Source organism: Triturus cristatus, chromosome 5_1 (genome assembly GCF_964204655.1).
Source record: "Triturus cristatus chromosome 5_1, aTriCri1.1, whole genome shotgun sequence".
Classification (NCBI taxonomy): domain Eukaryota; kingdom Metazoa; phylum Chordata; class Amphibia; order Caudata; family Salamandridae; genus Triturus; species Triturus cristatus.
Window position 1 is genome coordinate 487,280,241 of NC_140587.1, and position 27,361 is coordinate 487,307,601.

Here is a 27,361-nt window from a genome sequence, read left to right on the forward strand (position 1 = left end):
GCTTTTATGAGCTAGCCGCCCAGATATGGGAACACGTGAATATTGAAGTAGGCGTCCTTTAAATTCAGTGGAAAAAAAGTTGCCTTGTTGAAGCAATGGGAGCACCTATTGGAGGGTGACAATGTGGAAGTGATCTGACTGAATATAGAGGTTTAGTGGTCTGAGGTCCAGTATTGGCCTGAGAGAGCCGTCCTTTTTTGGAATTAGGAAATATAGAGAGTAAATTCCTGTGTCCTGATAAGGCAAACGGACTGGTTCTATTGCATGTTTTTGTAACAGGGAGAGAACCTCTTGTTTTAGGAGAGTCAGATGTTGTGACGACATTGGACATTGTCTGGGAGGGATATTTGGGGGAGTGGAGGTGAGTTCTAGGCAATAACCATACTGGATAATTTGTCTTACCCACTTGTCTGTTGTGATGGAGTTCCGGACCGGTAGGAACTGTGAGACACTTCCCCCGACAGGAATGGAATGGTCAGGGGTAGTGAAGAGAAGTCACTGCTTGGTAATAGGGAATTGCGATATTTTGTAACCTTTGGCTCTTACCCCCATTATTGTTCACTCTGTATCCTCCCCGAAAATATCCCTTGGTGAAGGTAGATTGATTGGGGCCTTTGTAAAATGGAGGGCTTTTCTGATGACATTGTTTTGGGGCCACCCCTGTAAAAGGAGCGGCAAAAGGAACCCCTGTTGGAAGGGAGTTGGAAGGCCCCCATGGACTTCACAGTCTGGGTATCTTTCTTAATTTTCTCCAATGAAGTATCGACTGCAGGTCCAAAAAGATGCTCTTGATCGAAGTGCTGATTGAGTATGGTAGTTTGAACTTCTTGCTTGAATCCGGAGATTCGAAGCCAAGGGTGCTTATGCAGTAATATGCTGGAGTTAATAGCATGGGATGCTGTATCAGCCGCATCTAGGGTACATTTTATGGAAGTGTTAGTTATTAGTTTGCCCTCTTAAATGAGTTCATTGGCCTTGTTTTTGTGTTCCTCTGGTAAATACTGCATTAGTTTTTCCAGCTCGTCATAGTGCCCTCTGTCATAGCGCGCTAGGAGAGCTTGGGCATTGGCAATGCGCTAATGGTTAGCAGCTTGTGACGCAATTCCTTTCCCTGAAGCGTCTATAAGCTTTGACTCCTTGTCAGGAGGAGGGTCGTCGCCTGTAGCTTGGGAATTAACCCTCTTGCGTGCATTAGACACAAGATTCTAAAGGTACCTGGCCTTTGACGTACACTGGGTGTGTGGGAGCTGCTTTATATTTTTATCCACCCTTGGTGTAAGTGTTCAGGCTCCAACAGGGTCTTTGAATACTTATGTTGCGTGTTTTAACATGCCTTTTAGCATAGGGAGGGTGTGGGTGGATTTCTGTGTGGGTGCGAATGTTTCCACTAAGTGTGTAGTTCTACCCCATGGTAGCGAGCAGCCATAATAATAAGTTGTGCATAACCAATGTTATCAGGCGGTGATGGCCTGGGGGGATACAGATCAGGGTCATTGTGTAGATCTGTATCTTGATCATAGTCATCCCATGGGTCTGGGTCTTGTGGTATGTTATGATCGTCATCATCCCCTAGTGTATCCCCATCCCCATCCCCAACCATCATCATCAGTATCCTGTGGCACAGGTGAGTGCCTAGGTGATGGTGAGTTTTCTGGTGAGATAAATAACTTAGGAGGAGGAGCGGGAGGTATATAAGGAGAAGAAGGGCTAGTACCCATGTCCTTGCGTTTGAGAGGTATGGGAGGATCCCCTGGAAGGTCTAGTTTCCGTTTCTTAGGAGGTTTGGTGAGAAGTTTGCCAGTTTCGGGGTCAATATGCAGTGTTTTCTGCTTTGGATCCAAAGATTCTAGAAAAGAAGGGTCATTGAGTCGTGTATCTTGTTTCAGCGCCGGAAGCTTGGCCGCAGTGTGTTCCTTAATAGGCTTAAGCTGTGAAGGTTTTTTTAGGTGTTTTTGACTCCAAAATCTTTGGTGAGGTGGTTTTCGGATCCGAGATTTTCTTCAGGTCCGAAGCTTTGGCTTTATCCTGTTTCGGCCCTGAAGCTTTCGATTTGTCCTGTTTGGGCTCCGAAGCTTTGTCTTTTGGTGGGTTTGGTGTCGGGATTTTCAGCGTCGAAGGTGTCTTCGGTGCCGGCAATGAAGTGTGGGGCACCAGCTTGGTTTTAGGCTTCTGGGCCAAAGGTGTATGTTTGGTGCCGGAATGGGCCCGACTCGAGCCAGAGTCGGAATTCTTTTGTTTCGGTTACATAGCCGGGCCCGAGGGTGGGGCGTCTGAAATTTGTTTACGGTGTTGACCTGAGCCCAAGGGAGAAGGTGTTACCGGAGACTTAGGTTTGGTGGCGGGCTGGGTGGTAGTACACACTGTCCGCTGAGCCGGGCTGTCGGTCTGCTAGTCTTCCTCGGAGTCATCTGCTTTGGAGACGGACATATCCTATTCTGCAGGTTGGAGTTCTGGATGGATGTTCGAACCTGCTCCGAAGCTGTCCGAAATCGAACTGCTGCTGCCGGATTTTTCGTGTTGTCGAGCCTGATAATCACGGATGGTTTTCTTCTACCGGAACGATGTGCAGACCTTGCAATGCCTTTCCTCGTGCTCTGGGGAGAGGCAGAGGTTACACACTTTATTAAAGTCTGTGTGTGGGAATTTAGCACCACACCTGGGACATTTTTTAAACGGAGTCCGTTCCATCGACGGCCGTCATGGATAGGCCCAACTGCCCGCATTGAAGCTGTTGATCGAAGATTATATGAAGTTGGAGGAAGACTTTCGAAAGGAGAACGCGATCGAGAACAATACCGGCGAGTGCTGAAGGATTGCGCATTCGAAGACTATACCGACCTGGAGCGCAGCAAATCACATCCGAAATCGATGGCGGAAAAAAAAACTATCTGGGGATGGAGTCAATGCCCATGCGCACTATCATCGTAAGGAGGAGTGACCTATTTCGTAACCACAAAGACTTCTTCAAACAAAACAAACTGCAAATATCCGCGCCCAACATCAGATGGCGATCTATGCATAGTATATGATCTACAGCTCATATGCCTCGAACATCAAGTTGTCGATTCGATAGGTCTTTATTCCGATTTAACAAAAATCATAAAAGACATTTACATTTAAAATATTAAAACATTCCATTTCCACAAATAATATGAAACTGACACAGTTAGAAAGTACTTCATCAAGTAATTCCATCCAAAAACACAAACAATACTCAATAAAAACCCCATGCCTATTAACAGTACGTGCCACATGTATAAATGTGACTATATAAAAAGACCAGGTATCTACAATTTAAAAAAACAAATTAGCGTAATCTCATCTTATTGGCACGAATGGCCCACATCCAGTTGAAAAATTTGGCAACCGCAATTACCATGGGTTCCGTTGGGTCTGTTTTTAGAATCCTAAATGCTTCGCTGCCAGTGTTAATACCCTTAGACAAACAGATTTGTTTAATCCACTTGTGCCTCGTTTTTTTATAGGCTGGACAAATAAATAGGATATGCACTATAGATTCGGTCTAGGTCGGGCAGAATGAACATTTGGTGCAGGTCGCAGAACACCACTTACCAACAAATGAATTAACTGGGAGTGTGCCCACCCGAAATTGGTGGTAACGTTTCCTGTAAATAGGAACCATGATAAAATCCCAGTATCCTTCATATTCGGTAACATGTTTAATCTCCAAAAACTCCCTCGTTAGAGACGGTCTAGATAGAGACGAAAAGAGCTGCATAGTAACCATACTCCAGTAAATCTTCTTAAAATCCTTTCTAGAAGGAAAACCATTGTCTACAGGATTTTCCCACAATCGACTCAACCCCATTGCACTACAGATAACTTTTGCCTGCCTCAACCAGGGAATTACACATGCACTGTCAGCATCCCTTACCTCGAGGAGAGCCTGTGCATACCAGGAAAGCTCAGGGGTAACCCAGAGCCTTCTCCAGTAAGCCACTGGTCTATAACGTGCCACATCCTCGAAAAAATGACAACCCAAATCTAAGTAAAGGGGCAACAGTGGTGTGGTGTAGATTGTGGAAGACCGGTTATACCCCTCAAAAAATTATTTTGGGAAATCGTCAATGGTGCTATGTTGCTAAAACCCCATAATTCGGCCCCATAGAGGACAGAAGCACTAATTTTTGAATTGTAAATTTTTAACGCAGGGGCGAGAGGCTTAGTATGTGAGAGACGCTGTTCCTTTAATAAGGCACCAGACAATTGTGCATGTTTGAGGACCAACTGATCTATATGTGGTTTCCAATTGAGTTTACTACCTAAAGTTATACCCAGGTATGTGAAAACTTGAGTCTGCTCTAATGTGGCTTCATTCATGGCTACTCTCCCTTTTACGATCTTATGTTTATGTAGCACCATGAACTTGGTCTTATCCACGTTGAATATAAGGCCATAGTCCCGGCAGAACTCCTCAAATCTATCGATGGCCGTCTGCAAGCCTTTCTGGGTTTTGGAAATTAACAGAGTATCATTTGCGAACATAAGCAGGGGGATCTTCATGCCAGCAAGAGTAGGGGCATCGGTTGGATAATTCATAAAATACAGAATCACCCTATTTATATACAAAGAAAAAAGAGTTGGAGCCAAAACGCACCCCTGACGAACCCCTCTGGCAATCGGAAACCTATCTGTCACCCTCCCCTGCTGACCCATCGAACCTGTGCAAAATTAGAATTGTGGAGTTTGATTAAAAAGGCCAAAAGTTCCAAAGTCATGCCCTGTTCCGCAAATACTCTCCACATCTTTGCACGTGGAATTAGGTCAAAAGCCGCCTTTACATCTACAAAAGCAGCATATAATGTATCGCCTCTTAAGATCACCACGCGCCAGTAAATTAAAACAAACCTAAAAACCTGGTCGATAATGCTCGTGTGTAAGCGGAACCCAGCCTGCAATGGAGAGAGGATATCATAATCATCTATCCAAACCTGGATTCGACTCAACACGAGCCTGGCAGTCACTTTCTGTAGGCAGTCGATTAAGCTTATGGGCCTATAATTACCAGGATTTGAACGATCCCCCTTTTTAAATATTGGAAGGATCTCTGCTCCCTGCCATGAGTCTGGTATTAGGGAGCCACTGGCAATAGCATTCGCTAGGGACTGAATATAAATTGCCCGTATAGCCTTGTTTTGCAAGAACAGATCAGCAGGTACACAGTCCAACCCAGGCGCTCTACCTCTCTGGACTGTGTTTGCTAGATCTACCTCCTGCCTAGTAAAGCGCAAGGGGGGGGGGGGGGAATACCTGCAGGAATCAGGAATGGTTCATGATCATGGTCTACATCATGATCTGCAATAGCAAACTGGGTCTTGAAATGGGATACCCACAGTTCGGGTGCTACATGATCACTAGGTATTTGACTTGGTTTCCCCTTAACCCACTTCACCAAATGCCAGAATGTAGCCATATTTCTATCTTTACTGGCTTTACTTTGTCACTTAGTACTCGGTGTGGCGAAAATATAAGTCTTGATTAGTTTTGAAGTGCTCATTAGGGAATTTAGGCAGGCTTACTCAGCAGGTTTGCCTTAGTTTCAAAAGTAGATATGCTCACTTAGTTCGAGGACCGTGTGTCTAGCATCCACAAACTAGAAGGATCTACATTTAGCACAGTGAGTGCTCTGAAGAACATTAAAAAAGGTTTTCTTGAGCTTCAAATAGCTTTGGAAGGCTTTAGTAAAGGTTCAGTTGACAAGTATGCAAGTCTTTGAAGGTGACAGACATGAACTGGTAGAAAAAGCTTAGGCTAGGTGTGCTTTCACAGGGATATCGCATAGGTAGAAGGAAGATAGTCAAGGTAGGACAGATACACATGCCATCACTTCATTTTCACCAACAGACTCAACCCAATACTGAATTACTCCCTCACTCAACTAACAATACTCCAAACCAAGCCTTATCAGTCGCCTCGACCATTGTAATGCCCATCTTGCAGACGTATCCTTGCTGAATATACTGCAGGTTGTTCAGAATGCGGCTGATCGTTTGGCACTCAATATGCCCCCCAGAACTTCCTCCCTGCCATTGCTGAGAATTGTTCACTGGCTGCCCATCTGCTAAAAAAAAAAAAAAAAAAAATCAGTAAAAATTTGTTGTCTAGTCCATAAAACTCGTGGTCGCGAAAAGACTTAAGCGTTACTAGCCTGGCAGATCTCATCACTCAAGGGTAAAGGCCCTTCTTGTGATCCCACGCTACAGGAAACTTCGCACTGGGGCAGAGCTTTCTCCTACCTCGCCCCAGGGAAATGGAACTCGCTCCCTGTATAACTACGCAAGTGTCCGGACTTTCTAGGTTTCAGAAAACTCCAGTGTAAGAAAGTGCCATCTTTCTTTCAAGGTATGCCCCCACTTTTTGCTGAATTGCTGAATGTACTTTGACTGCGTGTGCCCTGGACTCCTGCCAATCAGGTGCCCAGGGCCTATGTTCCTTCCCTAAAAACTGTGCTGAAACCTAAAACCAAATTGGCAAACCCTGGCCACATGTCAGCCCCTGGTAAATGGTATACTAGGTGCCCAGGGCCTTGCGACCAGGGAAGGCCCCTCAGGGCTGCAGCACGTATTGTGCCACCCTTAGAGGCCCTGTACCCTGACAAACACACACTGCCTCTTGCAGGCTGAGTGTCTGGGTAAAGAACAAAAGAGTCGACATGGCACACATCCCTGTGTGCTATGCCCACAACACACACTGCCCTGGCATACATCAGCCACCCCTCTAGCTGGGTGTCCTATGCCAGTGGTGTGGGAACAGGTGCATTAGCCCTGTGCCCCTACAGTACCCAGGTCCATTCCTGGGCACTGTAAGTGCAGTGCTGCCATTTAAGAGTATATGGTGCTGGGAGATAGTCAACACGAACTCCACAGCACCATGATGGCTCCACTGAAGACTGAACTTTGGTATCAAACTTCTGAGCACATTAAACCTGCACTGATGCCAGTGCAGGATTTAATGTACAATGCACGACAGAGGGCATCTTAGAGATGCCCCCTGAACCTAACCTACAATCCACGTCTTGTCTGAGGGGCTGCCTAGGCTGCCACACAGCAGACATGTTGCTGGACCCCTGGGTAGCGAGCCATCCGCTCTCCTAGGCCTGCAACAATGCACATCCTGGTCGAGGTGCTAGGTCTCCTCGCCAGGATGGGCAGGGGAACCTTCAAAGGCATACCGCCTTTGTGAGCTTCTCTAGGCCACTTGCTGTACTCAGCAACTGGCCCCTATCGGTTCTAAACCCCTACTCTGGAGGGAAGACTGGCCAGAAACCCCAAGGAAGGACAGGGGGTGTGCCAGCCTCTGCAAACCCCACCCCTCAGGTGGGGGAGGCGAGGTGAATCATATCTCCGGGCTCTCGCCATCTTGAAGATGGGGAGCCCTGCCCAATCAGGACTAGGCCACTGCCCCCCTCCAACAGGAGAGTGGCAGGATAGGGGGTGTACCCACCCCAGGAGAGGGACCCAGTGGTCCCTGCCCTTTACCTACCTGTAACGCCCCTAAATTTAGGCCCCTGCCCTACCGGCCTGTCGACCCTCGAACCTGCTCCTGCTAAACTCCGGCATCTCCAGAGGCCAGCAACCTCACAAACCCCGGAGGACCTGGCTACCTTGTGACTCTAGGCAACTGGGACTCCCACGAGCAGTGGTACTGCTCAAATCAAGTAACTGACCCCTGGCATCAGCCAGGAACCGTGAACCCAGCACACACTGCACCCGCCAAGCCTGGCCTGTGCCTGAGTAAACAAAGACCCCGAGGATGTCCCCCCGGCGACCGTGACCCCGACTCCAGCACACAAGGACCCACCTCGACGCTCCTGACGACGCCTGCAGCCTCAGAACCAGGGACCCCTCCAAACGCGACCAGCCGAGGGTAAGATTTCCCGACACCAAAAGGCACCCCTGCACCCGGCGCCCTGCGGCCCCCTGTGTCTAACTCCTGGGTGCCTACCTATGCTCCAACTACCCAACTTACCTCTCGAAGTGGTGGTCACACCTGAAGAATCTTCGTCCCCGAGCTTGCAGCATTTGTTCGTTTTTGAGCTTCTCCATTGCAATCCATTGAGCGCCCGACCGCTCAAAAGCACCCTGCACCCAGCCACCCAAGTGCCCCTGGCAGTGCAATCTCTACTCTACTATACTTCCCCATTTGCCCTGAGCAAGTGACCAGGAGCCCAGCTCCCACAGCCGCATGGCCTGCTAGCCAGCAGCCACCAACCAAGGACCCCCTGCCCACCATAGGATAACATTGGGCCTAACTGCACCCAGCTGCCCCTGTGCCGCTGAGGGTGTAACAGCTGTACTGACCTGACCCTGGGAGAACCCTGATTATATGCCCAGAACCTTAACTCTGCCAGTCGAGTACTTACCCAAAGCAGATAACTCTCTTTTCTTACATAGGGTCACATTGACTGGTTTCACTTGGAAATTCTTTTAAGTGTGGAGTTGCTAAACTTTAAAATATTCACCTAAAATCAACCGAGTAACGAAAACGAAATTACTCACCTGCTATCAGGAGAGATCCCAGTGCTGGATCTTGGTGCCCAGTACTGACCCTGAAAAGTAATTACAACCATGCTTACCGCTAACCCCAATTTTCTTCCATAGGAAACCATTGACTGTTTTTCTGTGAAGTTTCTTCTAAGTGTCGATTTTTGCAAACTACAAATATTCTTTAAAAATCGCACCAACTGTGGAAACGTAATTACTTACCTGTTTTAGATAGATGTCCCAGTGCTGAACCTAGGAGTCCAGCACTGGATTACAAAAGTAACAAGAACATACTTTACCTGCAACTTGAATTTCCTTCCATAGGATAACATTGCCTGGTTTTTGCCAGAAATTCTTCTGTCGATTTTGCAAACTTACAAATATTCGTAAAAAAATCACCTGTATAACCAAAACACGTTCTTTCAACTGTTTACAGGTGGTGCCCCAGTGCTGGATCCAGGATCCAACACTGAGTTAGAAAAAGTAACAATAACTCCACTTACCTGCTAAGTGAAATTCCTCCCATAGGATAACATAAGTGATTATATGAGAAAATGTTTCTAAGTGTCAACTTTTAAAATACCAAAATATTGCTTAAAAATCACTACTGTAACCAAAATGCTTTTACTCAACTGTTTACAGGAAATGTCCCGGGACTGAATCCAGGATCCAGTCCTGTGGTTAGAAAAGTAATCCTCAAAGTAACTAATTGCATTTAATTAGTAATTCCCATTGAGCTCAATGTATTATTGTGTTTGAAATTGTGTTGCCTATTGCAACTGTGTCTATTGCATTCAAAAGCCTACTGCATATTGAAAGTATTTATATAAAGCCTCTCATTCAGAGAAAGTATATTTTGAAATCTATTGTTGGTTCTAAAATAAAACAACCATATACTTTTATACAAAACCATTGGCCTAGAGTTCAGTACTTGAGTGTGTGAGACCATTTGCTGACAGTGTGTGCAACAAATGCTTTACACTGTCCTCTGATACTGCCTTACTGCTCGACCAAGCTACCACTTTAGAGAGTAAGGTTATATCTAACTTTAGCCTCTGCCAAACCTCTGGGGACTAAGGACTCTGTGTACACTGTACCTATTTGGGAACAGTATATACAGAGCCACTTTCCTACATCCATAAAACAGAATTCTACACTAACTGATCTCTCTTGCCTCGCATACCCGTATCTAGAGCACGGAGATACCCCTTCGGGGGCGTTTTCGGCGCTTTATAAATTCCATCATTCATTAACTCATTCCAGGCAGCTTTCTCCCACAACGTCCCAACACTCGCACACACCCTGCACCTCAAATAGCTTCACTGGCTCCCCATTCACAGCTCTTTTCAATTTCCTGACGCACAGCACTGGCCCAGAATACCTCAAAACTCTCTCAGATTGCAGAAACCTTCCAGACACAATTGCTCAGCCGGACTTATACTCACACACATCCCACGCAGACAACAGTAGAACAGGGGAAAAGTGACTTCTCCTGATTTTCTCCAAAATTGTAGAATGACCTGCCCCTAAACATCTGCACTGTCTCACAAAACAAATGGTTTCCGCACAAAGCTGAATACTTGGCTCTTCCACTAGGTGAACCCATGTATCAGGACAAGTGGGTAACGATAGGTGTTTTCATGACATAATTTAAAGGAAAATGTGTGAATTAAGGCAAAGTCAGAGGTTTGCAAGGCATTATGGGTACGAAAACCTTATGTGATAAATGGAGGGCACACTGCCCTGGAATCCCCTGGTTGTCTAGTTTTAAAAAATGTCTGATTTGTAGGTTTGCATGGATGGTGCCACATCACTGCCCCAAATACCGCAGTTACTCCTATTGCTTATTTCCCAAAGTAGCCCTTTAAGGCCTTTTGTGATGTGGTCTCATGGCCCACCCACACAAATGGGGTGATGTTCTTATCGAGATACATTTGGTAACCCCGGTTGGTAGGAAACTTGTGGCTCTCCACATATGCCAGAATTTACCATCACATAAATGATAGGCAAATGTAATTTTTAGTTAAAGTTTGCGATTTGCAAGGGATTCTGAGCAAAACAATCTGGAAGAAGCCATTCAAGTCACCGACCCCCTGGATTCTCTCACGTGACTAGTTCCCAAAAATGTTCAGGTTTGCTAGGTTTCCCTATGTCCCGCTTGAGCTAGGTCCCAAAATCCACAGCTAGCTACATTGGAAAAAAGGGCCAGTTTCAGTGGAAAAATGTGATGTACCCATGTTTGATTTGGCCATTTTGTGGAGTGAGCACAATGCCTACCCACACAAAGTAGGTACCATCTTTATCGGAAGACATGTTGGAACATCGAATAGTACAACATTTGTTATTAGCAATTGGATTTCTCAGCATTTGTGCTTTCCAAATGTAAGCCAATGTGTAAGAAAGACAATTTGAAAAAAAAACTTTGAATCACAGGCTAGTACGGGTACCCACAAATTCAGAGATTTACAATTAACCAGTATTATTCCCAAACTCCATATATTATGCCAGTTTCAGAAATACAGAGGTTTCCTTGATACCCATTTTTCACTCTAAATATTTCACCATTGTACGGTGCAGCTCAGTTGTTGGATTTGGGTACCCCGGAATCTTGGAAAACGTACAAAACACTATATATCCCTGCAACCAAATGGACGCAATGGTGTATTGCTTTCGTAAATTGACCATCATGACAAAGTTACAGATGAAAACATTGTCACAAATGTTTTTTTTTTTCCTACTCATTTTCAATATTTCTTTATTTTAAAAGTTTCTTTGGGAAAACCTTGAGGATCTACAAATGAGACCCTTTGCTTAATTCAGCATTTTGTCTACTTTTCAAAAAACCTACAGCTTTCCTGGATCACCCATGGATTTCATTCTGGGTGCCACCACAAACTGGAAGTAAGTTGAAAGCACAAAAACATGTTGAAATGTGATAACTTTTTGAAAAATGCCCAAACTGTGGAAATAATTAGTTTTTTTGATTCAGTTCTGTATGTTCCTGAAAGTTGGGAAGATAGTGACTTTAGCACAGCAAACCGTTCATTGATACAATTTTTAGGGGGGAAAAAAACACATCCACAGCACTATTTTCCTTTTTTTCCCCAAAAAAATACTCAAAATGTAGCTAGATTTTGCCTATTTTCTCGGTCCTTTCCAGGGGAATCCACAAACCCTGGATACTTTTAAAATCCCCTGGATGTTGGAAAAATAGGACGCAAATTTGGATACCTTATATGAACAAAAGATTATGGAGGCCTAAGCTCGAAGTGCCCCAAATAACCAAAAAAGGGCTTAGCACTGGAATGTAAAAGGCTCAGCAGTTAAAGGGTTACTAGAATGTTCATTTAGCTTATATAATGTTCTGCAACACGATAGTCAAGACTACTTGAATATATTTGCTTTATATAATCTAAGTGCTGACTGTTCTGTTTTGCATTCTGCTAGATTTCTGACGGCTTTCTAGAAGGTTGATAAATATGTATTGGTTATTGTTGTTGTTAAAAAAAAACACAATCTTGAAGGAAAATAAGTGAAAAGGCATCATGCAACTCTATTTATTGTGAGAGTTTCTGTAACAGCGAAACTGTTCTAAGAGCTGAGCACAAAGAATGAGAGGTTGGAGAGGGTAATCCTCACGCCAGGCGACACTGGAACACGCCGTACACATTATCTGTAGACACAGTTGAAGGCTACTAGGATGGGAGGCACTTAGCCTTTCCTTGCTGGCTTATCAGTGCAGTTGGCCTTGTGAAACTAGAATAACAGGCTTTTCTATTTCAGTGAAAAAAAATTCTATTGTTCAAACCGGTATGTGGATACATACCATCTCTGAAACTCAAACAGGTTTCATTTTATATTGTGCTAGAATGAGATTAGCAGCTAAGAAACAGCAGAATGAGGATAGGATTGCAATAGATTTATAACAGCAATAATATTGAAGTGGCTGCTCTTATTTACGATTTTGGTGGACGTTGCTGCTGCCATTTTATTTGTCTCAATTGTGGTTCAATCCATATCATGTGCACTAGGCTAGAATTTTGATATAAAATTAACATTTAAAATTTAACCATTGTGTTCTAGAGCTCTTGAGTGGGTTATTCCTTAATGAAATAACGTTTAGGGGTTCCACTAATTATTCCAGATATAGCTCATGAGATTGATCGTTACCTGAAACACATTTTGCGCAAATAAGGTTCCGTGGGCTATAGAATGGTTACTGTAGAACTGTTTTTATGTTATGGACTGGCACATTGACTGAGAAGTGTCAGGGGGTCTAGAAGACCTATCTCTGTGCCTCTAGAAAATCTAGAGAACATATTATAACCTAGGTAGGACTGACTAAGTGCTAGCTATCGACAATGTACATCACTAGAAGAAGAAGCAAAAGAGAATATAAAGGATATTATCTAGGAGGAAATTAATTTGCTTTTTCAGTCACTACAAGGCAAATGAATCATTGCACTACTACTGCACCGGGACAAACAATATTGTATTTATTCAACAATCAAACACAAATGGACAATTTACATACCCCAGCCTGGAGGTAAAGGTCCAAGAGGATCATTTTCAGCTGATAACATTGAAGCCTGTCGTGGGAAAAACAAGTAAAACATTTGTTATTAGTCATCAACAATGCAAATTAATCACAATTTAAAATGTAATATAAATCGACTAGAGATGAAAGCCTTTGTATAGGGCAACAAATTACTGAATGACTACAATTAATGCAAAATTATTGTATTAAACTGGATTGTTACTAAAACTAAGAACATTCAAAACTAAATCATAATCCATATAATCAGTGATGAGGTCATAAGGAAAATGATACTATCTAAGCATCGGTTCATGGCATGCAGAGCTGTAGATGCACAAGCTGTGCATACTCCGGACATCTCGTGTTTGGCCTGGATGTGTACAATTTATTTTTTTAATCTAAGAAGCCATTTGAGTCACGAGGTACTGTGACTCCTCCTCTTGGTGATAAGATGCATAGTCATGGACTACATTCCTAGATCGTTTTCCCGCATAGAGGGTGGGGATGAAATGCGAAACAAAGTCTGCAGATCTATTTACATATATTGTAGAAAACTGGAATTTTGTTGCAATTGAACTCCAACTTTTGCCCCCATTTTGACTTAGATGCTGGTTTTCAACTCTGACAGTGCATGGAGGCCTGCTAAGCAGACCTCTGTTGCAGTGCTTCGTCCCCTAAAAGCAGTTAAAGTCTAAATGTAACCGAAATGGCAAGGACTTTATCACCCCTATAAGTCCATGGTAAATGGTAGCCCTTGTACCTAGGGCATGGGTATGAAAGCGGATCCCTAAGGGCTGCAACATGTCTTATACCACCCTGAGGGACCCACACCAAAAATTGCATGGAGACTGCCATTGAAGGCTGTGTGAAATGGTGCAAACCATTAAAAAAATGACATGGCGCACGCACCTTGTGCCATGCCAAAGCGCACATTAGGTACTTTATGTAAGTCACCCCTACAGAAGGCCTTGGATCCCGAAGTATGGTGCAATATAACATATGTGAGGACATACCTGCATGAGCAGAAATGCCCCTGTGATGTCTAGTTCTATTACTAGATATTGCAAGTGCTGAGGCAAGCCACCTTAAGACATGTACTGGGCACTGGTCATCAATAGTTACATACTGGTTTTACTGAAAATACTGGTGTTTGGTATCAAACACTTTACCTTGATAAATCAGTACCATTGACAGTACTATAACATGTACCCAGAGGGCACCTTAGAGGTGCTCCCTGAAAAATCTATCGGCATTAACCAACCTGCCACCATAGATGAGTTTGACCCCCTGCAGAAGAGAGCCCACGCTCTGAGGTCAGAGACAATGCCTACTCCAGAGGAAGGTGTTCAGGCCCCCTCCACAGGATGGCTAGTGATTTAGCATATCAAATTCAGGGACTTCATAGCTTTTATAGCTTTTGATATGCAACCCTGACTTGCCCCAGACCTAGGAGATGACAACCCCAGCCATAAGGCACATTTGGCACCAGGACGCACAAGATGTTACCTATGCAGTAGGTGGGTTGCACCAACAGGCTAGCCACACCCTCAAGGTGGGCTACCTGATGTGATCCACGAACTAAGAATTCCACCATATTGTTTAGAGTGATATTAGGAACTTGGGGCTATTTTCCTTCACTCCCCTTAAAACCGTTAAATTGAGTATTTAGGTGGCCCCCTGACACCAGGAACTCTGATTTGCCTCACTAAAGAAGAAGGTCAAAGAAGAGCCAAAGAGTGCAAGAACTTAAGACCAGCTGTGGACTTGGCGCCAAGCCCCTGCCTGCCTGCTCCTCTCAACCACTGCAAAGACCCCCGAATCGTCCAGAGCTGTGCATCCTCCAAAAGCCTTGGAGGGCTGCCAGTACTTCACAAACCAGACAGCATCTCCCTTCCATGCAGCATGCAGGCACCAACCGCAACGTCCGGTTCACCGATTTGCTGACCACCGTGTCCACCGACGCAGTAGTCACCTAGGAGGTCACTGTGTTTCAGGAGGTCAGATCAGTCACCCTACCAAGTCTGGAGATGCCAGGACCTCCAGGAGCCATCCTGCACTAATACCCAGGGTATGGGACCCCTTGAAGCCGCCAAGGCTTTGTCAGTGTCCAGTCTGGACCCCAACACTGCTAAGTACGGCCTACTGACGAGAGCACCAGAGTGGTCATCATTGAGAGTGGCCCTGCCGTCTTGTTTTGTACACATCTCCAGGTTGACCTAACCAGTGAGAGCCTCAAAAACAAGCAACCCAGCGGCCAAAACACCTCTGCACCTGAGCCCCACAGCCCAAGTCTTTGATGGTGCACCCTTAACCCAGAGACCCTCAAGAACAGAGCTCCCCCACACCTCCCCCGTGGTTTCTGATGGATTTTTCCCAAGTTTCCACTTGCAGCCTTTTCCTGTTACAGGTTTTCTACATAGACTTCAGCTGTAGCGTTCAAGACTACCCTTGTGACCAGCACCTCTGCACCCGGACACACCAGGGCAGGTAAACCAAAACTGCTGGTCCAGAAGAACAACCCTGTAACTCGCTTGCAAGAACCCCTATGAAGTTTATGTTTCTCCCATAGGGTAACATTAGCCTGTTCAAAGCTCATGCCTCAAATCTGACAGCTATATTTTCTTTGTTTCTGAAAATCGCCAACTCAAAAAGTACTTACCTAATCTCATAGAACTTGGTATTTAAATTAATATAAAAATCTGTTATTTTTTATAAATTGGCATTGGATAAAATTTATTGGGCGACTTGATGCTATTAAAGATAGTAGACTGAAGTCACTAGTATATAAATTCTATGAAACAATAAACAATTGATTAATTTTAATTTTAGGAACTGCTTCAAAACATAGGGAAACTTGATCATTTGGGAAGATTGTCGTTTTGTTTGTTAATAAAGAGACCAAATATGGAAGATGAGGTAAACTCTGCCCCTGCTCTAAATTTATAACGAATGCTTTTCTGATATTAGATGTACAGATTGATAAACTTGGTGCAGATGGAAGTTCAACAATGCGTTAGCCCTATTCTCCTTTTCTCTTTCATTTTCCTTGGTGTAAATTTACTTTTTTACTTTATCTTCTTTTTTTTCTTCTCTTTTCTTTTGTCTTTTTTTCTTTTTTCTTTTAAGTAAATTATGATGTGGTGGAGAATATATTGTTTAAGTTTACTCATTGAAGTTGTGATAGATATATGTAAGTGTATAAAGTAACACGTATGTATACATGTATGAAGAAGCGCAGCTGGCGCGAAACACGTGTTTGCATCTCTGAGATAATTTTTGTGAACTTTGACCTCTAAAGAAATGAAAATAAGCATCATGAAATGAATGAACAAGAAGACTAATCATCTGTATATTACTGAATCTCTGAATGTTTACTGTTCTCAGATGTATTTGTTTAATATTTTGAAATTACACTGGTGGGGAACAGTGTCTGAGACCTTTTAAGCGCCGGGCAGCTTACCTGTAACCCAATCTATATATATATATATATATTCACTTAAAAAACCATAGGTTTCACACAGGTTATAGTTAGGTGGATATTTCTCTGGTAAAAAACCAATGAAATTCCCCTGTTATAGTTAGTTCAGATAACTATAACTTGCGCGCCCGCAATCCACTGGTGATGACGTCACATATTACATCACTCAAGACATGGTCAGTGGCATCACTCATGACATCACTGATGACATCATCCTTGTGATAGAGTGGCGGTCGCGGGAGTTATAGTTATCTGAGCTAACTATAACGGGGGAATTTCATTGGTTTTTTACAAGAGAAATATCCACCTAACTATAACGTGTGTGAAACCTATGGTTTTTTAAGTGAATTTGTACGGTTTTTTAAATGCTAAGTTATATCTTTCTTTATATATATATATATATATATATATATATATATATATATATATATATATATATATATATATATATATATATATGACTGAATTGCTGCCTTCCAACTTCCCCACGGGCGATGAAAAGAACCAGCACGAACTCCTCTTAGTTGGAATGACAGGATGTTTATTGCTCACTCAATATGTCATTACGCGTTTCGACTGACGCAGCAGCCTTGATCACATGACATATATATATATATTTAAATTTTTTTTACCGTGCGCGCACCCCGCGATTTATTAAAAAAAAAAATGATGTTTTTTTGCCCCTGGGGGGTCCTTCTGTGACCCCCTGACAAAGGCTAGGGGGTCAGGAACTCTCTTCCCTGCCCCCTTTTCACGTTTTCCACCTTTTTTCCCCCTTTCCTTTTCAGTGCGTGAGACAAAATGGCGGCCGACACTTCCTGATTTCGACCGATTCGAATGTTGACTGACATCTAACAACCAATCAGAATCGCGGACGGAACGGTGCGCGCGTATAGATATTTATATGCTTTTAAATGCTATTTTCTCAGGAAATACTGAACAGATTGACACCAGACCAGACCTGCAAAAGGCATTTCCCTGACCTGAGGACTACCTCTCTGCCAAATTTCAAGTAATTCTGTTCAGCCGTTCGGGCTGTACCTTCGACTAAAGGTCCTATGGGAAAACGCGTTTTGGGACCCCCCTTTTTTCTCGGCCCCCGCTTGACGAATCACCCCGAGACTTTCAGGGTAGGAGCAGAGCGGAGCGCCCCATTAGTTTTGAAAATTGAGAAGATTCGTCGCAAAGTTGTTCAAAATAGAATTTTGAGATTTCCTATGGAAACACGGTCCTAACTATAACTATCTACTGGCGACTGCCAGTAGAATATATATATATATATATATATATATATATATATATATATATATATATATATATATATATATATATATATATATATATATATATATTCACTGAAAAAACCATAGGTTTCACACACGTTATAGTTAGGAATTAGCATTTAAAAAACCTTGCAAATTCACTGAAAAAACCATAGGTTTCACACATGTTATAGTTAGCGGAAATTTTACTGATAAAAAACCAATGAAATTCCCCCGTTATAGTTAGTGCAGGCAACTATAACTCACGCGACCGTAATCCTCTGCTGATGCTAATACTGTATTTAGACACTTATTTGCCCATGTCTTCTTCCATACATTTTTAGCTATACATATATTACAAATATTTTTTTTTCATAAAGACACATATGTCATCAGCAGAAGATTGCGGTCGCGTGAGTTATAGTTGCCTGCACTAACTATAACGGGGGAATTTCATTGGTTTTTTATCAGTAAAATTTCCGCTAACTATAACATGTGTGAAACCTATGGTTTTTTCAGTGAATTTGCAAGGTTTTTTAAATGCTAATTCCTAACTATAACGTGTGTGAAACCTATGGTTTTTTCAGTGAATTTGTACGGTTTTTTAAATGCTAAGTTACTTTACGCCATTCGTGGCGTGCGCGCCCACTTAACGCAGTTCGTTCCGTGCGCGCACGGTGCGCTTCGCGCACCGTGCGCGCACAGTGAGCACGCGGTGCGCTTCGCGCACCGCGCGCCCACTTTACGCAGTTAGTGCCGTGCACGCACGGTGGGCACGCGGTGCGATGACAAAGCAAGAAAGCACGTCAACAAATCTGTTTCTGCTTTCCTCCGTGACTATGGTATGGGTGCCGTTTACCACAACAACTTGCGTTATGACATGCAAGACATTTATAGAGGAGATGGTGTGCACTTCAATGATGAAGGGAACAGAGTCTTCCTCTTGAACCTTAGACTCTGCATCGGTACTTACTTGTAGGTACCACTAAAAAATCATTTCATAAACACAACAGCTCTTTTTAGAGCCCCCTAATATCTAAACACTTAAATCTGATTTTAATTTTTTTTTTTTTTTTTTTCTACCGTACGCTTACCGTAAGCTTACCGTACGCGTACCCCGTGATTTTTTTTAAAATCAATAAATGTTTTCTTTGTACTTTACAGTCCTTCTTTGACCCCCTCACAAATGTAAGGGGGTCTGTAACTCTCCTCATTGCCCCCTTTTCTTGTTTTCACTCTTTTTTTTCTGAGTGAAATACACAAAATGGCGGCCGCCGCTTCCTGGTTTCGGCCGATTCGAATGTTTACTAAGATCTAAGAGCCAATCAGAATCGCGCTCGCGCACGCCACCGTACGCTTACGGTAAGCGTATGGTAAGCGTACCGTAAGCGGGCTCAGATATATATATTGATTTAAAGGCTATTTTCTCAGAATCTACTGAACAGATTTACACCAAACCTACAAAAGGCACTTCCTTGACCTAGGGACTACCTCTCTGCCAAATTTCGAGTAATTCTGTTCAGCCGTTCGGGCTGTAGCTCGTTCTAAAGGTCCTATGGAAAAATGCATGGGGAAAACGCGTTTTGGGACCCCCCTTTTATCTCAGCCCCCGCTTGACGAATCCCCCCGAGACTTTCAGGGTAGGAGCGGAGCGTAGCGCCCCACCTATTTTGAGAAATTCGCGAGGATTCATCGACCGGCGCCAAAGTTATTCAAAATAGAATGTTGAGGTTTTCCTATGGAAAAGGGGTCCTAACTATAACTACCTACTGGCGACCGCCAGTAGGTAATTTATATATATATATATATATATATATATCCACAGCACACGGCGCGCTCTCTCCAGCAGCGTCAAAACGGGCCACACCAACGATGCTTGTACAAAGTTCTTTTATTCCAGGAAAAAGGAATCAATAAAACAGGCATTACGCGTTTCGAGTCTAGCGACTCTTAATCATATGCCAATCGCAGCAGTGACGGTGGGTTCGTTAGCTTTTTAAACGTAACTTGCAAGACATTGAGAAAGGACAATTTTACCAGTTTAAAGGAACAGTTCATTTTCTACAATGTTCAACAAGGTATCATTGGTTGTTCGAGTGTTATATGTAACGAAGACAAGTACAGTCACTCCAATATTCTCCAGGTTAATCCTTTAAACCTTTAGTGGCATTATTTCTTAGTTAATCTTCGTTGCACAGTTTATTTCGTTATTAACTTGATTTTCGGGACTCAATCTCCCACAATGCCTCATAACCGTCCTTATAATTTCTCTGGTTCCCAATGTCGATGTTGGCAAAACTTTAACTGAATCCACAGTGTTCCAAGAGCAATGCACGCTATAAGAGGAAAAGTTCCATACCTTGGACACAGTATTCATCAGAAAATTTCACTACCACCGTGTCCTCTGGCGGCTCGTAATTCGTCTTCCAGGCAAAATCAAGCATGAAGTGCTTCAGAGAATTTCTCTCGCAAATCCTGGCTGCTCAAACTCTTCACGTCCCAAGATACGGCGGGCCTCTCATTAGCCCTTCCATAAATGCTTAGTTCATGCTTCATACTGGCAGCCGGCGGGCATTCCTGATAAGCTTTCAGCTTCCACACTAACTCTGACATAGGGAATGCCTCTGCCTCACAGATTCGGGGCCCGGTTAGGGTGTGTCAGACACCTCTAAAACATCCACAGCACACGGCGCGCTCTCTCCAGCAGCGTCAAAACGGGCCACACCAACGATGCTTGTACAAAGTTCTTTTATTCCAGGAAAAAGGAATCAATAAAACAGGCATTACGCGTTTCGAGTCTAGCGACTCTTAATCATATGCCAATCGCAGCAGTGACGGTGGGTTCGTTATATATATATATATATATATATATATATTACCTACTGGCGGTCGCCAGTAGGTAGTTATAGTTAGGACCACGTTTCCATAGGAAATCCGCAACATTCTATTTTGAATAACTTTGGCGCCGGTCGACGAATCCTCGTGAATTTTTCAAAATAGGTGGGGCGCTACGCTCCGCTCCTACCCTGAAAGTCTCGGGGGGATTCGTCAAGCGGGGGCTGAGATAAAAGAGGGGTCCCAAAACGCGTTTTTCCCATGCATTTTTCCATAGGACCTTTAGACACAGCTACAGCCCGAACGGCTGAACAGAATTACTTGAAATTTGGCAGAGAGGTAGTCCTCAGGTCAAGGAAGTGCCTTTTGTAGGTTTGGTGTAAATCTGTTCAGTAGATTCTGAGAAAATAGCCTTTAAATCAATATATATATCTGAGCTAGCTTACGGTGCGCTTACCGTACGCGTACGGTGGCGTGCGCGAGCGCGATTCTGATTGGCCCTTAGATCTTAGTAAACATTCGAATCGGTCGAAACCAGGAAGCGGCGGCCACCATTTTCTCTCTCGCACTCTGACAGGGGGTTGAAAAACAAAGTGCAAATCATGTAAAGGGGCTGTTTACACAGCTCCCAAGCACCTAGCCATGTCGAGGGAGTCCCCAACGATCCCCCAAGTGAAAAAAGGCAATTTTAATTTTTTCAAAAATTTCGCCGATTACGCTTACCGTACGCGTACGGTAAGAAATAATAAAAAAAAAAAAAATATCCACATTCTCCCCACCCCGTGTGCAAAAGGTGCCCAAAGGGCACCTTTTGTGCATAGCTCCTCAGAGATAAACAAAACCTATATTTTACCTGTCACAACGATGCTCATCATATGACCTCCATGTGCGCACGGTGCGCGAAGCGCATCGTGCGTTCATGGCCCATCTAGCGTAACGTGGGCACGCGGTGCGCGAAGCGCACCGCGTGCTCACTGTGCGCGCACGGTGCGCGAAGCGCACCGTGCGCGCATGGAACGAACTGCGTTAAGTGGGCGCGCACGCCACAAATGGCGTAAAGTAACTTAGCATTTAAAAAACCGTACAAATTCACTGAAAAAACCATAGGTTTCAAACACGTTATAGTTAGGAATTAGCATTTAAAAAACCTTGCAAATTCACTGAAAAAACCATAGGTTTCACACATGTTATAGTTAGCTGGACATTTTACTGATAAAAAACCAATGAAATTCCCCCGTTATAGTTACTGTAGGCAACTATAACTCACGCGACCGTAATCCTCTGCTGATGACATATGTGTCTTTATGAAAAAAAAATATTTGTAATATATGTATAGCTAAAATTTAATGGAAGAAGACATGGGCAAATAAGTGTCTAAATACAGTATTAGCATCAGCAGAGGATTGCGGTCGCGTGAGTTATAGTTGCCTACAGTAACTATAACGGGGGAATTTCATTGGTTTTTTATCAGTAAAATGTCCAGCTAACTATAACATGTGTGAAACCTATGGTTTTTTCAGTGAATATATATATATATATACACACATACGTTTTCCCCATGCAATTTCCCATAGGATCTGTTGTCGCAGCTACAGCCCGAACCGCTGAACGGAATGACAACAAATTTGGCAAAGAGGTAGTCCTCAGTACCGCACCGTAAGCGCACCCTCCCCGAACTGAACGCGCACCTTCCCGATCGCGCGCTGAATGCTAATTGGCTGTCGAGTGTCTCTACATTCGAAACCAGGAACTGTTGGCGGCCATTTTCTGCCTCGGTAGAAGCGAGGCTGAAGAAGCAAGGGGAATAAGTGTGTAAAACATATAAAGGGGGAAGAGTGGAAATACTATGACCCTCTAGAGGTGCTTAGGGGGGTCCCAAAAAAACGGAGAAATGCGCGCACGGTGCGCGCATCCTATCGCGTTGGATGCACGGATTCTCTCGCGGTGGGTGCGCGGATACACGGCAATGTTTTTTGAAAACCGGCAAGAAATCATTGGTTGTATGACAACTTTCTACACTGAAAGGTAGGGTGTATATTTCTGTTTTTTAAAGGTATGATTGTTATTGGTTAACAAAAACAGATTGTAAGGAACATTATATATGATAAGCTGATATGTTGAAAAATCAAGCATACTTCCTGTCTTGTGTAGGAACATTGTGTGCTGAACTTGTGACCTGTGAGCTCAGTGCAGTGTTCTATGACCTGTTTCTATGGTAACAGGCAGAAGGCAGATTGGGGGAAGGGTTGAAATGTATTTCAGTTGGAAAGGGTTGAAATGTTTAACCAATAGAAATGTGCGATTGCTTTTGAGTTTGTGTGTGAAGGATTGTGATTTGATGTTTACATGTATATGTGTGGAAAATGAAAGGGAAACTTTTCCATTCTTTGCCTTTGCTGAGAGGTGCACAGTGCAGAGATTCTGTAAAAGAAAAAATGGTGAGTGATTGATATACTTCTTAATCTACAAAAGAACTTGAAAGATGAGTTATTTAATTGTGAGGGGATGTATGTAGACTATTTTGATTTTAATCAGACTAATGTATTTTTCCTGCTAAAGCGTAGGGAGTACTTTTTTTCTCTACAATGTGTGTGCATGTAGAAACCATTCTGTGATAAGCATTTGTGTTTTTCATGTGTTTGTAAATAGATAACTGTGCGGTTTTTATATTTTGGTAGAATTAGAAACCAGTCGTTTATGAATTTGTGAAATGAGTTATGTTATGTTTCTATACTAAAATGTAGTACTACTTCTAGATGAAGAAATGTGTTTTGGTATAGTGCAAGGGATAGTGTTTGTCTAGAATCACACAGTGAGTCTGTGTGCATTTGGGAACCACTGTGAGAGAAGCATTTAGTAATATCTTGTATTTGCTGATAGATAACTCTTTTAAAACCTGTGATGTTGTCAAGTTTTAGTAGCATTAGAAGTCAGTCTTTGCTTATGCGTTGGTTAAATGAGTTAGGCTTTGACACAAAAGTGCAGTCCTGAAATATGTAGATTGTGTGCAGTTCCCTTACCAGTTGCACTGTAGTGAATGAGTTTGGGAAAATTCCTAGGGATAGTGGTGCATGTCTAGAATCACAGTGTGAGTTAGTGTGTATTTGGGATCAGTGTGAGAGAAGCATTTGTTGATATCATGTATTTTCTTACAGATAACTTTTTTTTTTTTGAAAGAAACCTTTATTGGACTTCAAGGGGTTACAAACATGGGCCTACAACCCTTTGGGCCGGCCGCTAAGTAGCATGAGACGTATCATTCACCGTTATACAGATTGGTCAATCCGGGGAGCCCGTCAGTCCATCATCGCACCCAATGAAGGCAGAAGCAACAGTTGAGTGACAATATTAGATACGGTTTCAGTTTTCAATTGAAAATTAAGAAACATTACACACAAACAAGGCAATAGACATTGTAAATTGCAGGACGCGCTCCCCGGGGTAGGGAACCAATGATCAGCGGCAGAGAAGGGAGGGGGGCACGGGAGCAGAGGAGAAAGCAAACCGTAACACACTTGTAACTTAACAGACGAGGAACGCTCGGCTAGGGGGACGAAGAGGCATCCAGTACAACAGCCAGTGGAGTGGCACAGATGTCTCCGCGATAAGCGTTCCACGGACCCCACACCCCAGTCCATTTCCGCGGCTTGCCTCTCGCTACATACACCGTCTTTTCTCTAAACATGCACCAATCCATATTCTCCTTCCACACCGAGACCGTGGGCGGCCTCTGGGAACCCCATAACTGGGCAATGTTACGTTTGACCACCATATTTCCCATAGTCGCCCACCGCGTCTGTGCCACATTATAATCGGTTGGCTCCCACACGTTCAGCAGGCATCTCCTAGCTTCTGGAAGCAGCGCAACGTGAGTGACTTCCTCCATTACCGCATGCACCCGACGCCAAAAGAGCGCCACCTCAGGGCATTCCCATATAACGTGAAGGAAAGTACCCAGCGAACCACAGCCACGCTTACACATCCCATCCACGGAGAAACCCATGCGCATCAGGCGGGGACCAGTGACGTACACTCTATGGAGTATCTTTAGTTGTACGAACCGAAGGCGGGCCGGAATTGCCACCTCCCGCGGGGAGGCTATTGCCGAGACCCAGTCCTCATCATCTAATTCCAAACCGTCAGCCACCCAGATCTCCCTCAAGCGGGTCAACAGATCCGCCCGATCGTTGATAAGCTTTTTATAGATCAAGGAGATTGTGCTGTCAGGCACGTAGCCATCGAGCACCCTATCCTCCAGCGGGGAATTTTCCGGGATAGCGGTGGCATCAGGGAAAACCGAGCTCAACGCATGACGGACCTGGGCATATCGGAAATACTCCCTATCGTTTAGCTTATATTCCGCTTTCAGCATTTCAAACGTTTTAAACTCCCCTTTCACTCAGAGGTCACTCACCTTACATATGCCAATCATATCCCATTTCTCAAACCCTTTGGTTTTCCACAAACAGCCCAGCCTTTCCGAAGCATACAGTGGAGTCGCTCGAGTCAGGCGGTCCTTCCAACCCATCGCAGCATTAGCAGCATGCCACACCGGTACCGCTATCTTTGTTGGGCCTGTCAACTGCACACCAGGAGACTTCGAATAGAGTGCTCTATTATAGTCCCCCCCAGGCAATAGCATTTTATCCATCTCGAACGCCGGGTTCAGGGCCGGCCCGTACATCCCGTGGTTCACCGCCGCCAATTGGGACGCCCAATAATAACGCTTGATATCGGGGAGTGCAATACCTCCATCATACCAAGGGAGTGTCAATTTTGTGAGAGCGATTCGGGGTCGCCCGTCCCAGAACAACCGCCTCTGCAGGCTCTCCACCTCACGGAAATAGCGGGCCGGTATGACGTCGAGTGTATTTTGCAGTGCATACAGGAATCGTGGCAGCGACATCATTTTAAACAACGCCGCGCGCCCGAGCGGCGAAAGCAGAAGCCGTCGCCACCTCGAGACGTCGGCCCTCAGTCGTTGGAGTGGGGGGGGGGAGTAGGTTCCGCTCATAACGGGCCACAGCGTCCAAAGTTATGAACACTCCCAGGTATTTAAACCGTGACAGCGCAATCTGGATAGGGCAGCCACGCGGAAGGAGAGGAGCGTCCCCAGAGAGAACATAGACGCATGACTTGGCCCAGTTAATGACCAAGCCGGAGTTGCGACCAAATGAGTTCAGAACATCGACCAGTACTATCAAAGACTGCCGGGGAGATGTGAGGTACAGGAGAATGTCGTCCGCATAAAGAGAAATGCGGTCCTCAAATTCAGGCGTCCACCTAATGCCGCGCAATAAGGGCTCCCATCGTAACCAGGCAGCCAGAGGTTCCAAGGCAAGCGCAAAAAGGAGGGGTGACAGCGGGCAACCCTGCCGCGTGCCTCTTTCCAACCCAAAGGGCGCCGACACTCTGCCATTCACAACTACCTGAGCCAACGGTTCCTCATACAACAACCTCACCCAACCGATAAACCCGGGGCCAAAACCAAATTTTGCAAGCGCCGCCCAAAGATATGGCCATTCTAGGGTATCGAACGCCATAGTGGCATCCAAGGACGCCAAAACGGCCGGTTCACGTATGTACTCCGCTCTGGCGAGCACTCCATGAAGACGCCTCAGGTTCAGGGCCGTATTACGGTGAGGTATGAAACCGGACTGGTCCGGATGGATCAAGTCGCCGACGACCCCAACCAGACGGTTAGCTAAAACCTTAGCAAGAATTTTAGGCTCAGCATTTAATAAGGAGATGGGCCTGTAAGAAATACACCGATCCCGCGGCTTCCCCTCCTTGTGAATCACGACTATGGTAGCGAGACGCTGATCATAGGGGAGGGAGCCCACGTCACGTGCCTCAAGAAACATATCGCGGAGATGAGGCGCCATCTTGTCCGGGCGCAGTTTATACAGTTCAATGGGAAGGCCATTGGGACCCATGGCCTTGCCAGAAGCGATCGAGCGAATGGCCAAAGCAATCTCGTCAGGCGACAACGTCGCATCCATCAGTGCCCTATCTGCCTCTGACAAAGACGGCAACACTACATCTCTCAGCAACAGATGAGAGTCATCCTCAAGACCATTCGAGACTGGAGAATATACGTCACGGAAATAAGTCGCGAAACATTCAACAATTTCCACAGGGTCAGTCACACGCACGCCATCCGCTCTCTCAATAACCGGCACCACTCGACTCGGTCTCTCTTTCTTGTCCAACCATGCAACCAATTTACCAGCCTTGTCCCCCACATCGTATAAGCGCCCCTGTTACTCTCTACTCATCACTTTGGCTGCGTCAGTAACCAACGCTCTATAGTCAAGCTGCTTAAGACTGAGAACATGCAACGTATCTTTCGTAACACCCAGTTCCAGGTCCCCCTCCAACTTGGCTATGTCGTTTTCAAGGCGAACCACCTCTTCAGTCTTGCTTTTCTTGGAGTGGGAAATGAGAGAAAGAGCCTGCCCACGGAGCACTGTTTTGAAGGCTTCCCATAACGAGACAGCAGAGGACACTGACCCCACGTTTTCAGTGAAATAGTGGTCAATAGACTTGACCAGGTCCGCCCGGATTTTAGGATCACGCAGGTACCAGGGGTTATCGGTGCCACCCTCCCCTCAGCCCCGTGGGTGACCTCAATGTGCAACAGTAGTGGGGAGTGATCGGAAATACCCCGGGCCAGATGTCTTACTTCTCTAATCATCACAGCTTGGGCCGCCGGCATAAGGACATAATCAAGTCTCGACAAACT

General features: G+C 44.6%; 1 protein-coding gene across 2 annotated transcripts in view; it reads right to left on the reverse strand.

The window, feature by feature from the left end:
* Nucleotides 1-27,361, reverse strand: part of WWP1 (WW domain containing E3 ubiquitin protein ligase 1) — an 850,740-nt gene that overhangs the window by 486,719 nt on the left and 336,660 nt on the right. For both annotated transcript variants that reach the window (XM_085605336.1, XM_085605333.1), the window contains exon 11: nt 13,039-13,093. In XM_085605336.1, coding sequence (XP_085461462.1) covers nt 13,039-13,093 — 55 coding nt within the window. The remainder of the gene's footprint in view (nt 1-13,038; nt 13,094-27,361) is intronic.